We start from the raw sequence: 27439 nt of genomic DNA on the forward strand, positions 1-27439 counted from the left end.
TGTGGGAGGGTGGGCTGTGCCACTCTAGCAGTACCAGCTGAACTCGGTTGAGTCAATTGTCAGGCTGGGAGGAACATAGAGAGGAGACGTCCCCTTTTTTGTTTCATTTGTTTGATGTCGGCTACCCCCCAAAATTGGGGGAAGTGCCTTGGTATATGTATGTATGTATGGTAAATTGTTTGAGGTGGTTGTTTACATATTCTGTATGTATTCAGTTTTCTATTCATGTACTCGTCATAAATTTGCATTTCCTAAGTGTTATGTTACAGCAGGCAATACCATATTCAGCAAATTTTAATAATCAGAATAACTCATAAACAAGTCATATAAGATCATATATTATTTGCTGAAGAATTCTTCCAATTTAGTATGTGATGAGTAAAATATCTCTCAGGAAAGATATTACAATTTTATTATCGCCCTTTCAGCATCATTTCCTTATGATGGTGAAGAACCCTTTGTTATTACTGCTTCTCCTGACCTGATGTTTGTTGGAAATCAAGAGTCTTTCGATGTTCGGACTGTAAAAGGTAAGTCTATTTTACTTTATGCTATTTCCTTGGTCTAGGTAAGGGTAATTAGGAGATACTTTCACACCTATTTTGTTGATATTAATGCCAATAAATTATGAATATATTATTTCTAAGAACCTCCCTTGAGGTTCATATTGCTTTGTCCTGGAACTGACTCAATATTGAAGTTCCCCAAAATTCATGAAACTTTTTCTTCCCTTCACAAGGTAACATCTGGTGGTTAAAGTCAACGTAATTCAATCTTCTCCATCGCCTTATATTCTAGAATTTTTTTCCCCAGTAGGAGTCCATACTAGGATTTTCCTAAAAATGATGTTGGAAATATTAGATTGTATGTTTTACAAGTGTTCATCTAAAGATGCTCCTTGTCAACAGTTTTATAGTAGTTATTTGTGGATTTCCCAGTGATGCTTAAGTGCTTCAGATGTGGTTTGTAATTGATTTCTGTGAAGATGCTTGCTGCGATGAAGGTGGCTACTTTTTCTCTTTGAAGGTCAGCAATTAATAGGTGGCTGCTGGGTCATCATAAATGAGTAAATCAGTAACTTTGCTTTACATTTAGTTTAGGGGAATTAAGTAAATACTGACTAAATTTTCTCGAACTTTTCCTGTGTAAAGATCAGCAATTAATAGCTGGCCACTGAGGGTCATCAAACTTGAGTAAATCAGTAACTTTGCTTTGCATTTAGTTCAGGGGAATTCAGTAATTACTGAATAAATTTTCTTTTTCGTATGCTTCGCTATTTTCTACACGAATAAATTTTCTTTTTCGTGTACTTCTCTATTTTCTACACACAGTTGGTTATATGACTCAGAGTTTCGAACCTTAGTGTTTGATGTAGTGTCCAGAAATGCATAGTTTCAAACCCTGGTGTTCGAGGTAGTGTCTAGAAATGACATAGAGGAGGTACTTACACTTTCATGACCAACCTCATTTTTTTAGTCTTGATAATAGCTTTGAATATTTTATGATTTTGGTAGTATAGAGAGAGAATTTGAAAAAAAGGTTTTAATAAACTTTGTAATCTTTCAGTTGAATCTTGTTTTGAATGACAGGGAGCCTGGTTTGTTATAGGCTCGAGACGTACTCAGGGTTTCCATGACGTATTAAAAGGTGCTAAGTATCCTTTGAATAGGACCAAATAGAAAATTCTGCTATGTTCTCCCCTATTAACAATGGGGTTTGGGTAATGACCCTGTCGGTTAGCAAATTCATCGTTAAGTAAGTTATCCTTATGCTGTAGTCAAAATTTTAAGCATAAAATTTCCTAGTCGCATAATGTCAACAGTGTTGAAGTTTTCTAGGTCTGAAAAAATCCTATCTAAATAAAGCATACCTGGTATCATATGTAGTTATGTTTCCTTGAAAAAGTGGTTCAGTAAGTAAATGCAGTACTGTACTATACTGTACAGTATATGAAATAATTATTAGTGTATGTGCTGCATGTATATTGCAGTAAATCCGATTTTTCAAGGAGGCAATGCCTCGGTATCCACAGAATTTTCTTCAATCAGCTGAGTGCTATTTTTGGCATACAGTATTAAAGCAACAAAGATTATAAATACGGTATATAGTATTGTACAAAACAGTATTATCATAATCATATCTTAACTTGTTTTTCCTTTATGTATTAATTTCTTTTTTTAAATATAATTGCTGTGTCCTTTTCTTTCATTCGTAAATTTTACACATTATTAGCTGTTCACACTACTGCTAACAAGAATATGTACAGCAAAAGAACAATGCAATAATGACACGACACAATGGTACCATTGTATTTTTATATTTTTTTTTATTCATCTCTCTCTAAACATATATACCATATATTTCCAAGTAAAGGGCAAAATTTTAAGACTAGTTTTGGATGAAAAAAGTCAGGGTTTGCCCATTACACGAGATACTTTTGGAATTATTAAAATATTTATTTTCTTGACCTCCGTTGTGTTGTTGTTAGGGTTTTTAATTGTATATTGTTAATTAATAGGTGTGTAGTTTGGAAGGATTGACTTAAAATATATAATATACTCATTTTGATTACAATATATAGTTTTATGTTTAACCTGTTAAGCATGCACTTCGGACCACTTTACCGCTAACATACCGTCGGACCTCGTTAGTCACGGTTTCTTACTTCGCGGTTTCGGTTTGTTACAGCCAAGGAAAAAAAAATTCTTTTGTGATAGTTGTTTTCCCAACATTAAGAATTTGATTTCTAATAGTTGGCAACAGCATTTGTATGTCAAAGAACAATGCAATACCTATTAAATAAAAATGTTCATAAAAATTGCGATAAAATTCAAGCTGGGCGATGATTTCAAATAGCCCGCGCCCCTTTACTCTGGGAGTATTAATTGTTTTTTACTCCACTATTTAATTGATTTTCCTACATTTAATTATAAATACAAATTATAAGCATAAAAATTAATATTAACTTTGAAAAACTATCATTAATGAAATGACTGCTAACTGTAAAAAAAAGCATGACAGTACAGTTAAGCCTCATTATTCGCGATAGTTAGGTTACAGACACAGGCGTGATAAGCGAATTTTCGCGAATAAATACTACACTATGGTGGGCTAACTCCTAACCTCAAAAGTCACTGCCCCTTCTTGTGTCAAAGGAAACAGATATTTTCATTATATTTCTCTATAACATAAATTTCATTACTGTAATCATAGTTTTATATCTTTCGACGGCTCTTTAGCGTAGAATTATTACGGAATAACCTAGTCACTTCAATAATTATATAAAGTTTTTTCTACACTTGAATTACAGTGTTTTACCTTACCTTATAATTATAAATTATAGAAAATGCTTGTGTGTAAAAGGAAACAGATGGATATTTTTATTACATTTCTGTACAACGTAAAGTTCGTTATCACTGACGAGTAGTTTTATATCTTTTGGCAGCTATTTATCGTGGAATTTTAAATGGATGTAAAGTTTTTTTGTTTTTACACATACAGGCTCCCCGGGGGTGCGAGTCTGGAGTTGGATGAGTTGAAAGACTCAGACTCAAACCACTCTGACGGTGTACGGCCTCTGCCAGGTAGCCTGAAAATATCTGCCATTAATCAGCCGGACCATTCCTTTGTGCAGGTATTGGGCTAAATAAGGAAGATTGATGGATTGGGAAATCCATCATACTCCCCTCCCGAAGAGAAGGACATGGACCTTGACTTCTGCCAGGCTCTCCTGAACTGGAAAGACCAAACTCAAGATTGAGTTGCCCTGGTCTAGGATGGCGAAGGGAACAAGGAAAAAAGTCATCTTCCAAGTTGCTGATACGACTAACTGTCTTAGGGCTTGCAACTTGCCACTGTTATTTCCTGCGCCATTTGTTCAGCAACGGCAGTCCTATGACATCCTCCACCATTGCCACTAGACCCAGCAGTCTTGGCTTCGGCGCACAACATGCCATTGAACAAGTTGGCAGCCCAGCAAGTAACTTTCTCGGCTGCAGAAGCAGGAAACGAAGTGTGTTGTACTCTTCTTTTCAGGCAGCTTCTTGGACTGAATTCTGGTCTGGCCCAGTTGGTTATCAGATCACCAATGAGGATTTGGGCAATTCAGATAAAAAGGAGGCAATGAATACCTTTCTGTTTTCTGGAGCAAGAGCTGTTGAGTTTCTCACTAACAACACAGCCAGTCCCTGAGTGAATTGGCTCTTGAAAGAGCGAGAGATCGTCGTTTCAAATTTACAAAGGCAGGCGATGAAGAAAGAAGCGCTCAAGTTACACAAGTCAATGAAGGGTCCTTCCTTATCCAGTTCAGAAGACACAACAGTTACGGACTGCTAGAGGAAGGAGAATGAAGACTCCTCAACAGACTGGTGATATCTTATCATTACTCGTCGGCATCGTTTGCTCCAAGGTCGTCTCCCATCACCAGACCAGCGCACAAGAGAGTGTTAGTTACTTTGAGGCAGTCCAATGCCAAGAAGCAAGCCCCTAAACAGCTATTTCCTACTAAAGGCACTCTGGACAGAGGATGTAGAAATGGAAGACATGTTCGCTCCCATTTGGGGGGGGGGGTCATTCCTCCAGACCATGTAGGGGAAGAGTGCTCTCCAAGAGGTCTTGAACAGGTCGCCAGGCTTTTACAGTCAACTATTTCGTAGAGAAGGCGTCTGAATGCTGGAGACCAGTCATTGACCTCTCTACTCGGATGAAATTTTTTCATCAGACTCCATAAACAGTAGAAACGGTCAGACCGGCTATCAGCAAGTACACAAGAGGATTTACAAGTTTTACGTGCTGCGTTTTGGCCTGTCCACAGCACTTCAGGTATTTACTCTAGTCTCAACCTGGGCCCATGCCAACAACATTAGTCTCCTTTGTTATCTGGTCGATTGGTTGGTTCTCACATACTTGGTGGAGACCTTTATACACCGAGACAGGCTTCTCGCTTTTTGTAGAAAACTAGGGATCATCATGAATTTTGAGAAGTCTCCTCTCCAACCTTTAAAGAAAACTGGTATATCTCTGGATGTAAATAGATACTCAAAAAGTCAAAGTTTTTCTGTCCCAAAGCAGCATAGAAGCTCAAGGAATCGACACGCTCCTTCCTTTTTGCAAGACTCGCAAGCACACCTCTGGCTGCACCTGTTAGGCACTGGACCTCTGAAGCATCTGGTACCCAAGAGCTGTCTTTGCATTCGGTCTCTCCTGTAGCAACTAAAAACCTTTTGGTCTCAGCACAGACACCCCAGACCTTCAGGTACAGGCAGGGCCTAAGCAGAAGTACGACATGAGTTGGTGGGTATCAGACACAAAAATCTCCTCAAGGGAGTAGATCTTTTCTCTCCACCCCTGGATTTGATGCCATAGATGCCTCTAAAGAGGTATGGGGCTCACCTGTTGCAGCACATGGCTCTCGGGCTATGGTGTGATTCCGATTGGTAGGACCACAAAAGCCTTCTGGAGATAAGGGCTGCCTTCTGGCTCTCAAACACTGCCAACAGTCGCTCCATAGTGTTGATGAGCAACAGCATGAAAGTAGAGTTATATCTTAACAAATAAAGAGGTCCTTTTTCATGGATGCACTGCCAATTACTTGTAAAAATACTTCAATAGACGGAAGACAATTTGATCTACCAGTCAGCCTGGATCATGCCAGGCAAGAAGAACATTCTTGCAAACAAACTTAGCTGGAAGAATCTGATAGTTACCTCTAAATGGTTCTTACATCCTCGGATAGCCAGCAAAGTTCTGACATTGTGGGGTTTGCTGATAATAGACCTGTTCACGATGTCTCTCAACTGGAGGCTTCTGGTGTACACTAACCAGTACCAGATATCCAAGTATCTCTATAGAATACCTTCCAGCATCTCAACCAGGTGAGGGCATCACTAAATCTATTGATGACCCTGGTAGCTTCGATGTGGCAGGAAGCAGAATGGTATCAAGACCTTCTACTTATGCTTACATAGGTACTGAGGGTGTTGCCTCCTCTCCACGACCTGGTCAGGCAATCCCACGCAGAGATATACTACAGGGGTGTCGCTTCTCTACGACTTCATGCGTTAAGGTTATCTAGCATCTCCTCTCACAGAGAGGATTTTCACAGTCAGTGGAAAAACAGATGTCGGGTTACCTTCATAAGTCGTCTTATCAGATGAAAGAGGCGTGTCTCCTCTCGATGCTACTACCTGTAATAGCGGAGATTTTTTCTATACCTCAGGGTGGAAAAACTGTGTTCAGTCTCAGCAGTGAAAGGCTATCACTCACCCTTGAGCATTTTCTTTAGACTGAACGGAGTTAACATTTCCTCCTAGACGGCATTGTCTCTCCTCGTGGAATTTTGAGCTTACATACCCATAGTGACTAGGCAAAAGTTAGACTACCTCCTTGGAATGCGGTACGATTACAATGCTTTCTGAAAGGGGCTCCTAAACATACCACTACGTCAGGCCAATGATCCTGACTTGACGCTTAAGACTTTTCATTCTCGCCCTTGCATCGGCTAAAATGGTCAGCGAGTTGCATTGTCTTTCTTACGTCGTTGCCCATTCAAGGGGATGGGGCCAGGTAACGCTCAGCTTCACCCCTGACTTTGTAGATAAGACTCAGAATCCGGGCTTTTACGCATTTTGAGTCTCCGTGAGGTAACCGATGATCGTGATCAGTTGTTACTGGGTCCCTGCGCTTTTTCAAGGGCAGATCTGGAGCTCACCCGCACGTCAAACATTTGTTTGTAAGCATGGGCATTGTCAAGACGAGAGTCATGAAGAATACAGTCTCTACTTGGATTCAGAAGGTCATTAACCCTGCACTAAATCCTGACTCTCATCGACATAACATTAATGTCCCTTACATTCACGAGAAACCTCTCTATGCTGTAGGTTCTACAAGCAGGTGTCTGGCGACGTCAGACTTCCTTTACCACCTGTAGCCAGTAGGTTGGCCAGGGCACCAGCCACCTGTTGAGATACTACCTCTAGAGTTATTGGGTCCTTTGACTGGCCAGACAGTACTTTATTGGATCCTTCTCTCTAGTTATGGCTCATTTTCCCTTTGCCTACGCTTACACTGAATGGTCTGGCCTATTCTTTACATATTCTCCTCTGTCCCCAACACCTGACAACATAGGTTACCAAACAAATATTTTTTCCTCAAGGGGTTAACTGTATTGTAATTGTTCAGTGGCTGCTTTCCTTCTGGTAAAGGTAGAAGAGACTTTAGCTATGGTAAACAGCTCTTCTTAGAGAAGGACACTCCAAAATCAAACCATTGTTCTCTAATTTTGGGTAGTGCCATAGCCTCTGTACCATGGTCTTTCACTGTCTTGGGTTAGAGTTCTCTTGCTTGAGGGTACACTCGGGCACAGTAATCTATCTTATTTTTCTTCTTGTTTTTTAAAGTTTTTATAGTTTATATAAGAAAGATTTGTTTTAATGTTGTTAATGTTCTTAAATGTTTTATTTCCTCATTTCCTTTCCTCACTGGGCTATTTTCCCTGTTGGAGCCCTTGCTTTTCCAACCAGGGTTGTAGCTTAGCAAGTAATGATGATAATAATAATGTCTGCAAGACACAGCCCATGGGAACCTGGATACTTTCTCTCTGTGTCCTGTGGTGGTCACTCAATAAGTGATATAAGCTACCTCAGCTCCCTTAAAGGTTAAGTAGCAGACATTCTGTTATTCTGGGGTGAATGGACAGAATGACTGGTTTTTTCTTCCTTTATCTTCTCTTAGGGCACAGCATCTAGAGGAGTCTGCATGCTGATCTACCTCCGACTGCAGGTAACAACCATTTCCCTTGCCTGTTCTGAAATATTTTAAATATTTTGTGATGTCCCAGTTCTCCCTGCAAGTGGGAGTTGGGCAATGTATAGGATTAAGCTTGAAGAAGTGTTATTCACTCTTTATTCTTACCTGGTCAAGTCACACTGCTTACTTTCAACTCACCACGATAGCTCAGGCCATCATCTTTCCTGCTTATCACTCTGTGAGTTCACGAGGGGCCAGGTACAGTACAGTACTTCTCTTACGTTCTAACGAGCTCATAGCTGTACCCCAGGTCAAGTTTCCCAGCCAGTTGAGTTAGGGCTTCCACCCACCTTAGGAGGGGAGATTTCACAGTAAAGAGTGAAGGGTTTGTATCTATATTCGTAGGAACAAACAACAAATTTGCAAGTAATTTATATTTTTTTCTAACTATACAAACATGAGGTCTTTACTCATGCTTGTCCCTCCATCACCTGTCCCCCTAGAAGTACTGCCAACAATAAAAAAACGTAATATACTAGGCGGGGTGGCCGGTTTACACCCCCACCCCACCCTCACTAACTAGCAGGAGGTCGTTGACACCTCGCATAAAAATTTATGGCTAGATTCCAGTTAAGCTGAAAACATATCCTCAGTAAAAAGCTCAAGTTTGTATAGTTAGGAAAAATACAAATTACTAACAAATTTCTCATGTTTATGTGGAGTTATTAGATAGTGTAACTAAATTTATAGCATTTATAACACAAGTTAAATAAAAAGTGAAATATGAGGAACAAGTTTAAGTGGAGGGGCAGGCCTTGCATTAGGTAGAATTGTTCTGAATTTGCTGCTTTATGCAAGGAAAATCCTGAAGTTCTTGAAACTATGTTAAGCTACATGAACTTTTGATTTAAGAACAATCTACTACTGGTTTTAGTGCAGACTGCAGCATTGCTACCTGTTCTGCAGATATATTGATAATTTATTACTAACTAAGGATACATAGCATTGTTTGATGTTAATTCCTAATATCTTGGAGTTTTGGAGAATGTCGTCAAATGCACATAATTGGGAACCGAGATTAAATAGGGGGAGGATTTTGAAAACGTTTGGTTACAAAATTCCAAGGTTCGTGATTAGAGACATTTCGATGTGTTAAGAGTAGAAGAAATGGGATTTGATTTGATATTGAAGGAGAATGGACAGATGAGGATTTAGATCCTGATACATATTAAGGCTGAAAGTACATATAACTCATGAAACATCAAAGTGCTCCAATTATGAGAAAGGTATTGATGATTAAAGTGACTTTAATAAGAGGAATGAAAAATATTTACCATACAATTTAAAATGCAGGTCGATTTACAATTGCCTAACATGTACTGTACCATAATTATGTTCAGATTAAATAGTTTTAAGCTACTGTATTGGATATTAATGCTATCATCTTATTTTCAGGGACAGCTGATTATGACGTAACTTTAGTAAGTGTACCAAAATTTAATGAAACAGGCACATGTGTATTAGTAAATCTGAGGACCTTGGAGTGTCGTCCAATTTGCATTTCGGTAGAGGGCATGGATGAATGTGACAGTAAGTCGAGCCCAGATGCTGAAAAGTGAACAAACTTGAAAAATTATAGCAGAATATGTTTAGTAATGTTCAAAAGATTTAGATCTTCCTTTGAAGAATTCAAACTAATTTGAACATGATGTAGATCTTGATCATAGATTATTCATGCATATAGATTAGATTCTCTCATTTTAGAATTCATCTTTGGATGATTAAAGCGCATGAATATTAGTTGTGAGACATGGTGAAATGTTACGCAAGTTGCAAATTTTATAAAAATGTCCCATAGTATTGACTATTTTTTTATTTGCTAAATTTTTCTACTTTTTCACATATGATAGGTAAAGCAAGTGTTATAAAACAAATATTAAAAATATTTTTTGTTTTAAACATTTTAATTTCTTCATACACTTTGAATTATCTACCTTGTATGTACTGAATCTTAATTTCTACAACACATGAACAAGAAAAGTATTGAGTATTTCACCTTCAAAGTAGAATTCTTTGGTTAACTAAAATGTTCAACATGCTCTCAAAACCCCTATGGTGTAAGCCATAAAATAAGGTAAGTAAATAAAACTACTGTAGTTTATATATGAATATTTAAAATAAAGTTGCTTTTCAAAGTACAAATGAGTAGTGAGTAATTATCAAAACACTTCAAACAACAACTAGGAGTGAGGAATGTTATGAATTTGCAATTATGAAAAATTATTTCAACAATGTAAACAATTAATACTAATAAATAACCTTATAGTCCATTTACAGCTTCAACTTCTTTATTTCATCTGCTTTGAAATCAACTCTGAAATTGAAATTAAAATTATAATTTAATTAATTCTGATTTATTTTTTAAATATAAAAAGCAATGTTTTAATTTTCATACAAATCCATTAAGCCTAAAATGCCATTCACATATATACTATGGAATCATAGCTACCAACCTGTTCGAACCTAGAGGAAAAAATGGTTATCTCCACTTTCCTAACATTCATCGAGTGTACTTTAAGAAGAGAACAAATTTTTGGAGAGCCAACCAGGCTGCCTTAAACTCTAATAAAAAGGTTGATGTGAATTCGTTGGTCTTTCTCCGACCAAGTTCCTGATACCATATAATGACCTAAGTGAGCTCCCCATCCTTCCTTGGATGCAGCTGTAAACAGATGAAACTCTAAAGAAGAAACAGAGCTGATTTTGAAGGTTTTACTCCTCCAGCTACCATCTGAGATCCTTCTTGGCACTCGCTCCGGTAGCATTAAAGATGGGGAGTCCATGATGACTTCAGCTGCCACTAAAGAGACCGTTACAAAAGTCGGCCTCCAGAAACTAACCGCCCCAGAGAAGTCACGTGTCCAGGGAGTCTCTGCCAATGATAAGAGCTACCTCTTGCAGACGTGATATCCTAAGATGGAAAAGACTTCGTCGAATGGTATCTAATTCCATCCCTAAATAAACCATTTTCTGAGTACTTATAAGAACAGACTTCTCTTGATTTATCAAGAATCGAGAAGTCTGTCTTAAAGTACTACTTGGCTTTTTAGAATCGACCAGTTGTCCAAGTAGTAAAGCAACCGAATTGCAGATACCAGCTTGAACACCCTCATGAAGACCTGTGGAGCTGTCAACACACCAAAGCAGAGGACCTTGAAAAGGAAAACCTTCCTGTCTACTACTATACGAAGGTATTTCTAGGACGAAGGTGAGACACTATCTAGAAATATGCATCCTTTAGGTCCACTGTTATCAGGAAGTCCCTTGGTCATCTTCCTGTACGACTAGCTGGTGTTTCCATCCTGATGGATGAACCTGTTCAGAGCAGAAAGATCAATGACCAGCCTCTAGGAGCCTTCCTCACAAAAAGTGTCAACTTAAAAAGCTGGGAGACCCATCGTCAACCTCCTTCAGGGTGCCCTTCTCCAACATCTTAACCAACTTGTTGAAGGGCAAGATGTTCTGTCGTTAATAGGATGATGTTGATGCTGGAGGAGGGGGAGAGCTGGTGAACAGGAGGAGGTATCCTGAGCGTAGGACCTGGACGGTCAAGTCCTTCACTCCATGGAACCAGCACCACTCTAATACCTTTGTAGGCATGCCCTTACCCCTACCTCAGCTGTGTCCCTCGAACTAGTGAAAGGAGGGTACCTGTGAGGACTTTTTGAGAATGGGTTGTGGTTATAGACCAGTTTTCTTTATGGGCTGAAAAAACTGAACTGATGACAATGACTGCCTTAAGGTAGAAGGTTGGGTGCGTTGCTCGAAGGACACAACCCTTTGCAAAAACTAGTCATATGACACCTTCCTCCAGTCTTTCATCGTGGTCGTGATGTCCTTAGGTGGAAATAGCGATGGAGTCTTAAGAGAACGGCATTCTGAAGGCCCAGGTTCTCCCTACAGCTGATGCTCTTGTTGGGCATCCTCGAAGTCACAGCTTCATAGTGCTTACAACACCCAATTAACCCACTGGTTGGCAGCCTGATGTATCTGATCCTCACCCGCCCTAGTAAGCGTTAATACAACATCCTTCTTCAACGCCTGCATCTTTGTGGGGTCAGTTAAGTTTTCCGTATTTGCAAGATACCCAACTGTACCAGACCAGTGGTCAATCAAGGAGGCAGCCTGAAGGGTGTTCATAGCCGTGGCTTCCATCACAGATGCTCTCTGCATGAGAGAAGGAGACTGGGACTGACAAAAGCCTCTGAAGAGAGTGATAACAGGAATCTTTGGATCTATCAGAAGTGGCTATGGTAGTGCCCATGATGATTCTGTAATACCTCTTCTGCTTATGCAAGCAGAATAGAAATGAGACGAGATGATTTGTCAGATTTAAGTGAGTCCTTTTCTCCTGGTACCTGGTCCTCGACCTTCTCCAAAACTTCTTTGGCTAAAGTGGACCAGGGAAGTTCTAATCAAGGTTTTGTTTTGGAAGGGACATGCAGTACAGAAGGTCAATGCGTGCCTTCCTGCCCTTGAGTGGAAATCCAAATGCCTCGCATAAGCTATCAACTTAACGGATGTCCCTTAACACCTTGAAGACAGTACATTCGAACTAAACTTCGCTGAAGCCTCAGGGCCAACAGATTGGCCAAGGCACCAGCTACCCGTTGATGAGATACTACCGCTAGAGTTAATGGGTCCTTTGACTGGCCAGATACTAATTGTTCAGAGGTTACTTTCCATCTTTGGAGATAGGAGACAAAGTCTCAAGACTGTGTCGCTTTTGTTCATAAAGCCATTGGGTGCAGTCAATAAAACTCAATCAGAGACGGCCTATAGTTGTCCATGAAATCTCGAGGAGAGAGAGAACCCCCATGTGGTCTCATTCTCGTGGAGAGAGAGAGAACCCCCATGTGTTCTCATTCTCGTATTTCTTGAACTCTCCTGACCCTTTGCTTTGAGCTAATGTCCAGCTTAAAACAGGACTGTTTATCAAATTCTGAAAGTGAGGGATCCCTAGAAGTCAACATCTTTCATGTGGGTGAGGTATAGCGAGGGTACCGTAGGAACAGGAGGTCCCAGCTCCTTTGTGCCGATGGAGACACTCGCTCTCTCATCTGGGGAGAAAGGGTTAGTTGGTAACTCACCCCTGCTTCTTCTTTCAAGCGACGTGGTTTAGGATCGTTTATTGCGTCTGCGTGCCTTCTTTTGATCTTGAAGGAGAACCCTCCATCTAATCAAAGCTGGACTGCTTTGAATGAAGAGAAAGTTCCTTGTCCTCAGAGGACAATGAAAGCCAATGGCAATACTTGACTCCGGAGTGGTTAGTGGAACGCGAAGGAGAACTCCGTCTGAAGCGTGGAGGTGGAAACCACTTAGATCTCACGGGTGAAGCATATCTGGATTACTGGGCATTGGTAGATAACGATGACAAAGCTTATGATGAAATGCAATGGCGAAGCGCAGCTGGACAAGGAACTAGAGCACCTAACTTGCCAGCAAGATGTCAAAGAAAGATGACGAGTCCTTTGGTGAGACCTGCGTAAAAATCTAGAGGAATCTACCGAAGAGCGCTTGCCTGACGCCCGCAAGGAGTGACAACACCGATGGCGAGCTGGGAAAGCGCTGGAACTATCGCACTGTCGTGATGAGGAGGAGAATGAGACACTTCCTAGCAGTGCAACGATGGAACTTTCTGTGCCTAGAGCGTGAGGGTAATACACTGGTCTAAGTCTGGAAGATCTAGAAGGCTGAAGAGATGGTGATTTTTTTGTGAAATAATTTGCTATCAACCTCTGCAAGGGAAGATATGCAACCTGAGAAGTGAGCTTTGAAGTGCAATAGCACTCGCGGGGAAGCAGAAGTGACAAGCTGCTGCTCTAAAGGGTTTTTACATGGTCCAACGTTTTGTGAACTCTATTGTCCAACGATTTCAATAAGTGTCATACAGTCAAACTAAAACGGACATCAAACCTCAGTCCTCAACTCTGTGTAACTCACGCTTTTGTGTGCGTAAAGCAAAGGTATGCAGCTCGCCGAAGATGTTAATGATTGCCATTGGCCTAAGTCTGTGTAACTCACGCTTTTGTGTGCGTAAAGCAAAGGTATGCAGCTCGCCGAAGATGTTAATGATTGCCATTGGCCTAAGGAGATGAAGGGCTGGCTGTTAAAGAGAGATCAACTTTCACATACCAACTTGCTTATTGATTTGGAATTAGAGCCAGATGACTGGCATAATTTGTGAGCATTGGACAAAGAAACCTATAAAGATCTACTGAGGTGTGTTTGATGTTTGTTCTCAAATGCAAACGGTTTGTGAATGAATGAAGCCCCACCCCACAAAAGTCAGACTCAGACTTTCTTCAAACTGTGGCCAATGTGTTTGACGGCCAAATACCCCGTTCAAACATTCAAACATCACTTCAAAAATGTTTGACAAAATGAGTTTGACAAACCATAGAGCGAATTTTCTTCCTTATGTTAGCCAGATGCTGAAATAGTCTTTGGCATGATGAAATTCTTGCCGAAATGGAGAAAAACATGTATAAATGAGTGAATGTAGAGGTCAAACTCAAATGTGTACCCCCTATGAGGTTTGTGCTACGACTTAAGGATTAAGGGTGTAATTACCGTGTAATACATTCATAATGTGACGATGGGTGAAGCCTACTTTAAAGATGCTTCCTGGGAAGCAGGAAGTTTCTCTTCTATGGTGCTGTCTGCGGGTGGAGGAACAACAGCCAACTGCTCATGAAGAAACCCCTCTGAAGGAATGTCTTCTGCTGAATGGCTCAAGGCCAGGAAACGGTAAAGGTTATATTCAAAGGGGCCCTAGATGGTGATAGACTACCACGATACTCACAGTGCTTCTGCCTTCTGAAAAAGAGTAGGCTCACATAGAGGAGATGGTGCCATCAGTACACAAGGGGAACCAGCAAAAAGGAGAGATCCTGGCCTTTTTTTATTTCAAGGACAACACCAAAGGCGAATCCCTCTTAGCTTCTTTCTCCTGCAGGGCCAGCAAACTGAATGAGGATCCACATCAATGGATAACTGGCATGATGGCAACAATCACAAAAACACATGGGAAAAGAAAAGTTTAAAATAAATTTCTGGCAAAAGTCTCGTCAGAGAGAGAGAGAGAGGGGATTTTCATACTCTGATGGCTGAAATCAAAGTAGCTGTGAGGTGGGGGGGGGGGTGCTCCACTCCACCTGCTAGATTGTTAACACCTCATTAAAAGTTAACTCCCACGTTCCAACTTCATTGTTTCCATTCTCTTATAGTAACCGACAATAGTTTGTACTTCTGTAAGAAAAAAAATCTTTTTGGTTGGCATTTTAAGTTCAAAATTTGAATAAGTAACCTGGTTAAATTTGTTTTACCATAATAATAATTCTGTAAAACTATGAGCTCATAAAGTCCTTGAAAATCATTATGGCAGCTGAATCAAATTGTACTCTTCCATGTTTCCATAAATTTATTGACACAGGGACCCAGTGCTTTGCTGTATTCTTTTAATCCTACTACAGTACTAAAATGGGCCTCTGGATAATTTGGTACTGCTATTGATATTAAATTACTACTGGAAAGATTATTAAAACTAAATACTTACATGAACTTTGCTATCAAATGGAGAATGCCTTTAACAGTACGTAACCTGTGTTAGGTATTGGTCATAATATATTGCAATTAAAAATAGCAAACTATATTGTGTATACATTTATAAATTGATGTGTGGCAAGAAGATTGTTGGAGGCAGCATGAGGAAGGGTAGTGAATGGTGGAATGGAAGGAGTGAAGGGAAAAGTGGAAGAGAAAAAGAGGGAATTTGAAGAATGGCTGCAAAGTAATAGTGTAGAGAAGTATGAAAGATATAGAGAAAAATGTGGAAAACGCAAGGTAACTGAGGCAAAGAGGGCGGCTGACCTGAGGTGGGGTAGGGATTGGGTCATTCATATGAAGAGAATAAGAAGTTTTGGAAAGACGTGAAGAGAGTAAGGAAACCTGGTTCGAGAATTGAAGAGACAGTGCAAGATGGAAATGGAAGGTTGTTAAAAGGAGAGGAGGCTAGGAAAAGGTGGGTGGAATATTTTGAAAGTACTGAATGTTGAGGATAATAGGGAGGCACATATAATTGCTGTTGCAGGAGTTGAGGTGCCAGTGATGGGAGATAAGAATGAGAGAGAGATTACAAGAGAGGAACTGAGGAGAGCACTAAATGAAACGAGAGTAGGAAAAGCACCTGGTATGGATGGTGTGAGAACAGATGTTAAAGGAAGGGGGTGTGACTGTACTTGAATGGTTGGTGAGATTGTTTAATGTGTTTTATGTTATCAATGGTACCAGTAGATTGGGTTTGTACGTGTATTGTACCACTATATAATGGTAAGGGATATGTGCACGAGTGTTGTAATTCAAGGGGAATTAGTTTGTTGAGTGTGGTGGGAAAAGTGTATGGTAGAGTACTGATCAATAGGATTAAGGATAAAACAGAGAATGCAATCTTAGAAGTACAGGGTGGTTTTAGAAGAGGTAGAGGATGTATGAATCAAATTTTTACAGTTAGGCAGATATGCGAGAAATATTTAGCAAAAGGTAAGGAGGTGTATGTTGCATTTATGGATCTGGAGAAAGCGTATGATAGAGTTGATAGGGAAGCGATGTGGAATGTAATGAGGTTATATGAAATTGGTGGAAGGTTGTTGCAAGCAGATAGGTTTCTACAAAGGTCGTAAAGTGTGTTAGGATAGAAAATGAAGTGAGCGATTGGTTTCCAGTGAGCATGGGGCTGAGACAGGGATGTGTGATGTCGCCATGGTTGTTTAACTTGTATGTTGATGCAGTGGCGAGAGGTGAATGCTCGAGTGCTTGGATGAGGATTGAAACTGATAGACGAGAGTGATCGTGAATGAGACGTAAATCAGTTGTTGTTTGCGGATGATACTGTACTGGTTGCAGACTCAGAAGAGAAGCTTGACCGACTAGTGACAGAATTTGGAAGGGTTTGTGAGAGAAGGAAGTTGAGAGTTAATGTGGGTAAGAGTAAGGTTATGAGATGTACGAGAAGAGGTGGTGTGAGGTTGAATACCATGTTGAATGGAGAGTTACTTGAAGAAGTAGATCGGTTTAAGTACTTGGGGTCTGTTGTTGAAGCAAATGGTGGAGTAGAAGCAGATGTACATCAAAGAGTGAATGAAGGATGTAAGGTGTTGGGGGGCTGTGAAGGGAGTGGTAAAGAATTTAAATGTGTTTTAGATGTAGTGTATGAGGAGTATGGCTGGTGTATCTCGAGTAGATAGGGTTAGGAACAAAGTAGCGAGGGTGAGAACGGGTGTAAAGAATGTTTTAGCAGCTAGAGTGGATATGAACAGTTGAGGTGGTTTGGCCATGTTAAGAGAATGGAAATTGGCTGTCTGCCAAAGAAGGTGATGAATGCAAGAGTTGATGGGAGAAGTACAAGAGGAAGGCCAAGGTTTGGGTGGATGGATGGTGTGAAGAAAGCTCTGGATGACAGGAGGATAGATGTGAGAGGCAAGAGAGCGTGCTAGAAATAGGAATGAATGGCGAGCGATTGTGACGCAGTTCCAGTAGGCCCTGCTGCTTCCTCCGGTTGCCTTGGATGACCACGGAGGTAGCAGCAGTAGGGGATTCAGCTTATGAAGCTTCATCTGTGGTGGATAACAGCGGAGGGTGGGTTGTGGCACCCTAGGGTACCAGCCGAACTCGATTGAGTCCCTCGTCAGGCTGGGAGGAACGTAGAGAGAAAAGGTCCCCTTTTTTTCATTTGTTTGATGTCAGCTACCCCCCCCCATTGGGGGAAGTGCCTTGGTATATAGATAGAATACATGACTTGTGTGTGCTTAGCAAGGTAAATGCATCTCTATTTTTAAATTGGTTGTAAAAGAATTTTGCTTATGCTTGCTTTATGAATGAAACTACATAATTAAACACATAGATCATTACTTTCTCTTGTCTTACACTATATTTATGCATTAAAAATTTGCTCTTATTAAGAGAGTATATTGTTTTAAATTATAGCTCTCATATGGCCTAAATATATTGTAAACTCACTAAGTTCTATAAAAAAAACAGAAGTCATGCAGAAGTTTTATGGTAACTTATATAAATTTTAAATTTCAATATTTTAGGGAAGAGAACTGACCTTTAACAACCTGGGTAATGCAAAAGTAAATGCTCAGTGCAAAGCAACATGACAAATTCGTAGATAATTTGTATTTTTCCTAACTATACAAACCTTAGCTATTTAATAGGGGTATTACTTTCGGCGCAGCTGAAGTGACGAGCCATTAAAATTTAACGAGGGTTTACTACCCACACCGCTAGTTAGCGGGGGTAGAGGAGGGTAGCTTGCTACCCCCCCCCCTCACACACACCTGTGCTTGAGCTCACTTTGCTTAGAGGTAGGGCTGGCAGGCAAGTTTGATTAAATAGCTAAGGTTTGTATAGTTAGGAAAAATACAAATTATCTACGAATTTGTCATTTGTTCCGTAACTGGAATACAAACCACACTATTTAATAGGGGTGACTCACCCATTAGGAAGGGTGGACGTCCCTGCCAGTCTGGCTTTTTGGCTTTGCCCGAGGGCTTGTTATTTGAGTGTGTAAGCACCCAAGAAATAAGGGAGTCCCTGCACCTCGCTAGAACCTTGCTACGCAAGGACTGCGGCCTACGCAAGCTGTGTGTGAAGGTATGAAGAAGTGTGACTCGTCCTAGGAAGTTGTTCTGAAGTTCTTTAGATGGAAACTTGTAGCCTAGGACTTTTCCAATACCAACTCGTCAGGGTATGGGGACGTAACAGTATTAGTCTTAATACTAGGAACAGAAGGAAGCATGGTTTACCCGCAGTGGTTTGAGGTCAGCTATGCAGAGAACCCAGGATGCTGCTTTCCCCACGAGAGGGTAGGATGAAGAAAAGAATAAGAGCCAGTCAAATCTTTTCATTCACGCAGACTAAAACCGGGTAACAGTGCCCTAAACCTTATGCTACTTGTCCAATAAGGAGCTTGAGGTATACAACCAGCTGTTGTGCAGCCACCACAGGACCGATAGAGATCGTATCGAATTCCTGTGGGTCACGTCTTGCAGGAGAAAGGTTGTGAAAGTCACCTGGAGCATTCACATCCTTTCTTGTAAAACCTGCGTCACAGAGTAATCTGCTAAAAAGGACCATGCCCCTGACACTGTGAGTCGTCAGGTCGAGATGATGTTTCGGCGATCCTCCTCTAGTCTCTCTCGGTGTTGACAAGAGGAGGGACCTGGGCAGCCTGTTGCCGTTTTCTTTAGGTAAAGTCTCATACCTCACCCTGCGGTACAGTAACGGATGATCTGGATCGACTGTTACCTAGTTGAGACTTGTGTAGGCTCCGTCACCTCTGGAGACTGTGTCTGGTGACATACTCAGGGACGAAACTGACCCTTGTCTTTCGCCCTTCTCAATAATGGGCGATGTTGAAAGAGAGACCATGAAGTTCCTTAACTCGTATGGTTGCTGTCCGAGTGTGTAGGAACATTGTGTTCTTAAATTAGGAGGAAATTTGTTGCCTGGTGAAGTGGAACACAAGGAGGTCCCTTTAGGGATCGGAGATTGAACTACGCTCAGAGAGGAAGGTCTCAATTCCGACTGGGGAAAGGCAAGTAGTAAGTCCGTATAAGTTAGGAAAAGCCTATCGATGAAAGGGTGTCCCTTTCTTTCAGTATGAAGGTGAAGGATCAAGGTTGAGTGATCATCTTTACCTATCGAAACTGAATAGGGGATCTTCTCTTGCATATACTTGAGGATTCCGCTATTGCTGGAATCAAGGTATCGAGAGAAGAGACACTTTGCCATGACGCCAACCCCACAAGACGTGATACTGCCTGGTAAACTGATGCTGAGGAACTCCTCAGGTATCTAGACAACCTCTTCGCAAAGAGGTATTGGGTAGTCTTCAGGCGTACACTCATAGCAAAGCTATAGCTTGTGGTAGGTGTCGAAGTGGGTTGTCTAATATGCGGAGAGGGTTCTCTTGGAGGCTCTATCAGGAGCTACAAAAGGTTTGGAGACCTTTCTGCATAATGCCATAGCGGAGCTAGGAGGGTCCTTGAGAGGTTGACCGATGTTCTAGCCTGGTTGAGTGCCCCTCTCTAGATAAAACAGGGACGAGACATAAACGTCATTGTTGTACCCACCGTTGTTGCCAGAGCGCCTTGGGGTTTAGGGCTGGTGAGCAACGGTAGCCTGAGGTTCAGGGGCATTATGAACAGACCCCCTAGTTGGAGGACCTCGTAAAGTCGGGACTTTGTCGGCTACATGGTGATCCAAAGTCCATTCGGTATACAGTACCTATCTGAGATGTTGTGCACAGATTGTCGGCGAGCCTGTTCTTCCAGTCTGGAATGAAGCGGGCTGAAAGTGGTACCGAACGGGCTTTGGCCCATCTTAGTGTTTATACTATTAGATGGGAAGATTCTAGAAGCCAGATCCTATTTGCTTGTCGATGTGAGTCTCTGTGGTGTGCGGTGTGTCGTCCATCACATCACTGAGTGGTTTGTTAGGAACCGATGAGGCTGTTGAAGGACCGGAAAGTTGGCCTTCATCCCTTAAGAGATCTAAGTGAAGGTATCTTCGGGCTCTGTCCAGAGGGCTGAGGTCGTGTGGTGCAGCACTATGGTCCCTCCTTTCTTCTTTTTCCGACTCCAGTCTCCTGGAATGGAAGTCGTTTTTGTGGAGATTGGTGTTTAGAATCATTCCCAGATACACCAGTCTCCTGGGAGGGATGTAGGGAAGATTCCGTAGGTTTACCCTGATCACTGGATCTTGGTAAAAAGACTTCAGAAATTCCAGTGTTAATGCAAGGTTGCCACTGAGTCTGCTAAGGTCAGTCAGTCGTCCCGAGAGAGCGGAGAAAGAAGCCGATCCTGTGAGACCAGGATGGGTGTAATGGAAAGACCGAAGCACAGTGCCTTGAACTGGTGTTTCTTGTTTGTCTAGACTGAATCTCCCAACCTTCCATTGTGCAAATGAAGGCCTGAGGTCTTAACCCTCGATCGAACTCCAACATGGAGTGGGCATCGACCCAAAGGGACAGCTCCTTGGTGATCCTCTTGACTCGTGTCGTAAAGGAACAGGAGCGATATCCAGTGTAAGGATTCTTCTCTGAGAGATAATTTCTTTAGAAGGAAGGCCACGCTTAGCCTTACCACGCGCCCTGATGGGATTGATGCTATTCCTTAGAATAGAATTAATCTGGCAAATGTTAATCAATGGTTAACCGTTGGGTATCGTGGATACTGTGCAGTTGGAGAGTGCTCGCAAGTAGTTCCCTGTTGGCAAGCCATTGATGAGGGTTGTCGAACGTTTACCAATCACTTTAGCGTGATGGCAAACGGCCAGTAGCGAGAAGTATGTTGTATAACTTTTGATCTAGGAACTATAGGAAGCGGTTGACTAGTAAGTTCGAGTCACGAACTGCTGGCAAATAACAGATGACCATGAATCAGTGGTCTGTGCACCGATGGTGAATTCGAGAACAGCCAGCTGATTATGATCCCCCTGTTTGGTCAGAGATGAGCAAGCTGAAGATGGGCTGGTCAGAGATCAGCCCATCGGTGATCTAGTGATCAGCAAGCTGATGACTGGTTATTGACTAGCAATCGATGATTGGAAATGCTAGCAATTGGAGATCGTTAGTCATTGGAGGGACTAGAGGTCACAGATCAGCATTGAGCTAGCAATTGGTGATCTGGTGATCGGCGACCTAGCGATCAGTAAACTGTGAACTAGCCATCAGCAAACAATGATCTAGAGATCAGTCTGTTGATGCTTTCCTGTTTGCTGCCGCTGGTCTGTCAAGGAAAAAATGACAAATTCGAAGATAATTTGTATTTTTCCTAACCATACAAACCTTAGCTATTTACAAAGGGTTATTACTTTTAGCGTAGCTGAAATGGCGAGCCATTAGAATTTAACGAGGGTGTATTACCCCCGCGCTAGTTAGCGGGGGGGTAGGGGAGTGGTAGCTAGCTACCCCTCCTCCCCCTCACACACAGGTAAATACTCACTTTCACTTAGAGGTAGGACTTGTCTTGGGGGACAGGGCTGGCGGGCAAATATGTGTAAATAGCTAAGGTTTGTATGGTTAGGAAAAATACAAATTATCTTCGAATTTGTCATTTGTTCCGTAACCGAAATACAAACCACGCTATTTACAAAGGGTGACTTATCCCTTAGGAAGGGTGGAAAGTCCCCAGCCATACTGGCTTTGGCTTTATCCGGGGACTCAGAATCCGAGTGAGTCGCACTCGAGAAAAGGAGTCCCTGCACCTCACAAGTTCCTTGCACCGCAAGGAACCATGTGGCCTACGTAAGCTTGTGTGTGAAGGAAGAAGTGTGACCCGTCTTAGGCAGTTGACCTGGAGTTCCAGAAGGAACTCTGGGTTAGGACGTTCCCAATACCACCTCGTCAGGGTATGGGGGACGCGACAGTATTGACTCAATACTCGGAACACAAGGAAGCATGGTTTACCTGCAGAGGTTCGAGGTCAGCTATGCAGAGACCAGGATGCTGCTTCCCCGTAGAGGGGATGATGAAGAAAGAAGTAAGGGCCAGACATACTTCTTTCGTTCAAGCAGACTAAAACCTGATAACAATGCCCTCAACCTTCTGCTACCTGTCCAAAAAGGAGCCTGAGGTTAGACCAGCTGTTGTGTAGCCACCACAGAGCGATAGAAAACGTATCGAGACTCCTGTGGGTCACGCCCTGCAGGAAGCGGGCTGCGAAGGTCATCAGACGCTTCCAGACTCCAGCTTGTAGCACCTGCGTCACAGAGTAGTATTACTCGAAGGCGAGGGACGTTGCGATGTATCCAACATCGTGCTGTAGGGCGACGTGACGGGGGAGGGTCTGAAGACAGGTCGAGATGAATGTCCTTGAGTCCGGGCTGAAGAGGTATACTGGTGACTCTCCCCCCATGTCCTCCTTGTGTTCCCAAATCGGCTGCAACTGAGGCCAAACTGCAGCTGTTCCCAGCGCTAACCTCTCGATTCCTGTACTGGCAAGAAAGAGAAGGTCTTGGGACATCAGACACAGAATGGAGACTCAAAATCTTGAATGAATCGGACCGAAGGGTCGGGACCCTCAGATTCTGAGTCTAGCCAACAACTCAGGAGCGAGCCTGAATGTTGCCTTCCCCTCTTCCTTAGAAAGGGGGGGAGTAGTAAGAGACCAAGAAGATTGCTTACACACTGGCCGTGGCCAGAGTGAGCAGAAGACCCAAGGCGGAATACAATCCGAGGCCTGTCGTAAAAGGGTCTTGAGAAGATCTCTTAAAGGACTAAAAGTCCGAGCCATGCTCCAAGTTGGAGGTCTTCCTCCGACTAGGGCAGGGACGATCGTAGCTTCGCATGAGCGAGGATAGATCCAGCGGGCAGGAAAAAGTTATTCCTTTAAGCCTGAAGGTCAGGGAAAGGCTGAGCGACAGGCTTCATTGCCAAGAGCGGAAAGGAGTTTCCTCCCGCCGAAAGGCAATAAGACCGTTATTGCTGGAGAAGAGGCCTCACGGGAAGAGGTATATCTCCCACGGCACCAACCACCTTAGACTCTTCACTTTGCCTGGGAGACCCCTGTGGATGACTATCGCAGATGACGCGACCTCCGTACCGCGACTGTAGCGGGTTGTCTCTTCTAGAGGAGGAAGCGTAGTGTCTCCAGGCATGAAGCCGAAGCGACGCCCCGGTTCGGGAGAGATGTCGCAGTGTGGTTGCTTGAGTAGTCTGCGCCGTGGGAGAAGCTCTCCCGGGAGTTCCGTCAGGGGAAGCAGAGGGTCCAGAAACCGTTCTGCGCATAGTCCCAGTGGAGCTCTCCCATTGAAAGGTTGACAGACAACCTGGTTTTGTTGAGACCCATTGTCCGCAGACAAAAAGGAGGGAAGACGCAGGCGTCGAAGTTGTCCCACCATCACCGGAATGCATCTTGCCAGAGTCTCGGGGTCTGAGACTGGGGGGAAAACTAGCGGAAGCTTGAGGTTCCAAGCTGTCGCGATCAGGTCCCCCAGACCAGCACTTGCTGGTTACCCAAGGTCAAAGACCCTTAGGTACACTCTCTCTATGAGGCTCTGCTCGGATAGTCTGAGAGAAACATTCCCCTGCCTGGAATGAGAGAGCCGATGGTGGAATTGAGAGAATCTCAATCATCCCGGTATCTCTACTGCAAGATGTGAAGGTGTGAAAATGCGTCCCCTGCTGGTTAGCATGAAGTCGACACGCAACGGGGCGACTTGGCAGGAGCGGTAGGATCTGAAGAGGGGCCAGACTAAGGCCCTTAAGCCTGCCTGAATGATGGAGAGGTATCCTTCAGGTCTTGACCATAGGCCTGGACCGGAACATGCCCCCCCCCCCCTTTCCTTTGACGAGTCCGAGAACCGCATCAAGAATGTGGGGAAAGGACGAGAATATCCACTACCATCAAGAGGCTCCATAGGTCAACACCCATTGCAGGTTTAATAGTTCCGCTGGTCCCATAGGGCCAGGGAGTCCGGTTAAACATTGCCTGAAGCCACCGGAACTTGGATCGCCCCACATGGAACTTATCCTGAGGCGACCGTTCGGACTATAAACGGGTCAATGAGGAAAGAAGAACTAGGAAACGTTCCAAGGTAGGGCTGAAAACTCTGCTTGACTGAGAACAGGTACTGCGACTCTCCTCAGTCTTGCCACAGTCAACCGAAAGGAAGGCTCGGAGGATGTGGTAACAGAATCTGGCGTCCCCAGGTGGTCACCCATCCAAGTACCGACGTTGCTTAACCTCGCTGGACGGACGAGAAGCGGGGTTTCCAACGTGGTAAGGCGGTTGACTCAATATCATGGCCAGATACTCCAGATGTTGAGGCAGAGGAAGAGAAGGCTCCAAGCAAAATACCATGAGCCCACACTCATGGTCAGCATTCGGAAGCTTTTCCCGGCGCTGAAGAAGGTCGAAACCCGAGCCTACCGGAGTTGACCAGCCCTCCAAACAGCAGAGGAGGCGGAAGTCTGCACCTGAGCGGCCAAGAGGAAGGCAGGGAGAGTTCTCTGGGGAAACAAACCTGCTATGCCACGGCGGGATAGCCACACTGCATCATAAGCAGGAATACTTGCAGTTTAGGCTGAATTCGACGAGCACCCTGGAAGATGGATGGAATGGAAACTGAAAGTACCCGTCCTTCCGATCCAGGGTTAAAGGAGTCCTGTCGCCTCGTTACCAGTCTGATCGATTCTGCTGGTCTACGCTGGCCGAAGTTTGTTCGACAAACTTGATCAGGGCTGAGAGGTCGACTATGGACATCCCCTCTCAGATCCTTCCTTACAAGAAAGGATCGACTGAGGGGGCCGGGGGTGAAGCCGTCGATGATCCTAAGGAAGACCTTCGCCTAAGGTATGGATCATTCTGCCCAACCGGGCAACTCTGCTGATGCTATGGCATAGAGGTTCAGAGACACTGAATTCGCTGACAGAGACGGCAGGCGCGATATCCTTGGCTACTCACAGAGATTGTGCGGGAATGGGCATCGGGAAGCTGTCATTCGGATGAGTAACCTTAAGCATCCTCCCAGCGAAAAAACCTGCAATCCTAGAGTTCGTGAACTCCTTTTAGGACTATGCCCCCCCGGGGGAGTCTCCCGTGCCATCTGTTCCTGACAGGAGGAAACTGCAATTGGACACCTTGTCCCAGTTGTCGTAGCCGATAACTTAGGCCGACGTGGTTGAAAGAAAAGGGAGCTGGAGCCCTGCAGAGTCTGGAAGAAAGCGCCTTGGAGGAGTGAAACCGGAAGTCTATTTACTCCGCACAGCAGATGTTTAAGTCTCTGTCTTTGGGCAAAGACAAAACTCTTCTCAAGGATGGAAGGGTGTCTGAGGTCGTTGACCTCCACAGATGAGACACCCGAAGGAAGCCTTCAGTCAGTGCGTCCAGATGGTACAACATCGAGCCTGTCCGCAAGTAGATACTTAACGACGAAAGGCCAAGGTGCCTGAGCTCGAGAGGAGGAAAGTACCCTTGATCTTCCTGTAGCTTCCTTGAACCAAACCTCGGGCCGTAACCGAGGAGGGAAAGAACCTGGTAAGCTCCCAGAGGAAGAGGTAAGCAGTCACCCCTTGTCCGATGGAGAAATCTTCAACGGAAAGCCCCCCCCGCCAAAAATCCTTCCAGGGCGGGAGAAGGAGAGAGTACTCGTGCAGGAGAGGGGACCCTCGAGACCGACCTCTTGGGAACCAACTTCGCCCTGGGGGAAGTCACCACGAAGTCCACTCCTCTCTTTCTCTTCAGCGTAGGAGAGACAGCCGCTGGTTTGTTACCCTGGCCGGTGAGTGCTGGTTTCATAACCCTCATTAACGCCCGTGCCAGCGGATCAAACCATGTCTGCTGCTCCAAGGACACAGAGTCCGAAATCCTCGCTAAGGTGAAAGGGATCGGGCGATCCTTTGGAGAGGACACGACGGTTCCTGCCTGAAAAGAAGGTGGGAAGAATGCTGTACTGACCTGTCTTCGTCCTGCACTACCAACCTGTGCTTGGATGGAGGTGATCCCGAGTGCCGCCTAGGAGCACGCGTCCCTGCTGCTACCACCGGCTGTGGAATTCGCCGCAAACTATGGTCGCGCGAGGGCGAACGGTCGCGCGGGCGCGCAGGCGAGCGGTCGCGCGGGCGCGCAGGCGAGCGGTCGCGCGGGCGCGCAGGCGAGCGATCGCGCGGGCGCGCAGGCGAGCGATCGCGCGGGCGCGCAGGCGAGCGATCGCGCGGGCGCGCAGGCGAGCGATCGCGCGGGCGCGCAGGCGAGCGATCGCGCGGGCGCGCAGGCGAATGGGCGTGACGGCGAGGGATCGTGCTGCCGCGTAGGTGAAGAAGATCGCTGGCGGTAAGCGATGGCGAGCAGCATGTGTAGGTGAATGATCGCGTGATAGGGTGCGATGGTGATCAGCATCCGCAAGAGGGCGAGCGTTCAGGGTTGTGCGATGAGGAGCAGCATGCGTAAGCGGGCAATCGTGCAGGGTTGTGCGATGGCGAGCAGCATGCACAGGTGAATGATCGCGTGAAAGGGTGCGATGGTGATCAGCATCTGCAGGAGGGCGATCGTTCAGGGTGGTGCGATGAGGAGCAGCATGCGTAAGCGGGCAATCGTTCAGGGTTGTGCGATGGCGAGCAGCATGCGCAGGTGAATGATCGCGTGAAAGGGTGCGATGGTGATCAGCATCCGCAAGAGGGCGATCGTTCAGGGTTGTGCGATGAGGAGCAGCATGCGTAAGCGGGCAATCGTTCAGGGTTGTGCGATGGCGAGCAGCATGCGCAGGTGAATGATCGCGTGAAAGGGTGCGATGGTGATCAGCATCTGCAGGAGGGCGATCGTTCAGGGTGGTGCGATGAGGAGCAGCATGCGTAAGCGGGCAATCGTTCAGGGTTGTGCGATGGCGAGCAGCATGCGCAGGTAAATGATCGCGTGAAAGGGTGCGATGGTGATCAGCATCCGCATGAGGGCGATCGTTCAGGATTGTGCGATGAGGAGCAGCATGCGTAAGCGGGCGATCCTGCAGGGTCGTGCGATCAGCATCCGCAGTTGAGGGTTGCGCGATGGCGATCAGCATCCGCAGTTGAGGGTCGCGCGATGGCGATCAGCATCCGCAGTTGAGGGTCGCGCGATGGCGATCAGCATCC

At 44.3% G+C, this 27439-nt stretch overlaps 2 protein-coding genes across 2 annotated transcripts in view; one reads left to right on the forward strand and one right to left on the reverse strand.

Annotated features, from left to right (window-relative positions):
* Positions 1-10080, forward strand: part of PolD2 (DNA polymerase delta subunit 2) — a 115425-nt gene extending 105345 nt beyond the window's left edge. The window contains exons 9-10 of the mRNA XM_068388282.1: positions 429-530; positions 9202-10080. Coding sequence (XP_068244383.1) covers positions 429-530; positions 9202-9365 — 266 coding nt within the window. The 3' untranslated portion in view covers positions 9366-10080. The remainder of the gene's footprint in view (positions 1-428; positions 531-9201) is intronic.
* The window catches only part of Cog4 (conserved oligomeric Golgi complex subunit 4), a 204862-nt gene continuing 187325 nt past the window's right edge, over positions 9903-27439 (reverse strand). The window contains exon 17 of the mRNA XM_068388278.1: positions 9903-10120. Coding sequence (XP_068244379.1) covers positions 10078-10120 — 43 coding nt within the window. The 3' untranslated portion in view covers positions 9903-10077. The remainder of the gene's footprint in view (positions 10121-27439) is intronic.

The sequence above is a fragment of the Palaemon carinicauda genome, chromosome 15, assembly GCF_036898095.1.
Source record: "Palaemon carinicauda isolate YSFRI2023 chromosome 15, ASM3689809v2, whole genome shotgun sequence".
NCBI classification, from domain to species: domain Eukaryota; kingdom Metazoa; phylum Arthropoda; class Malacostraca; order Decapoda; family Palaemonidae; genus Palaemon; species Palaemon carinicauda.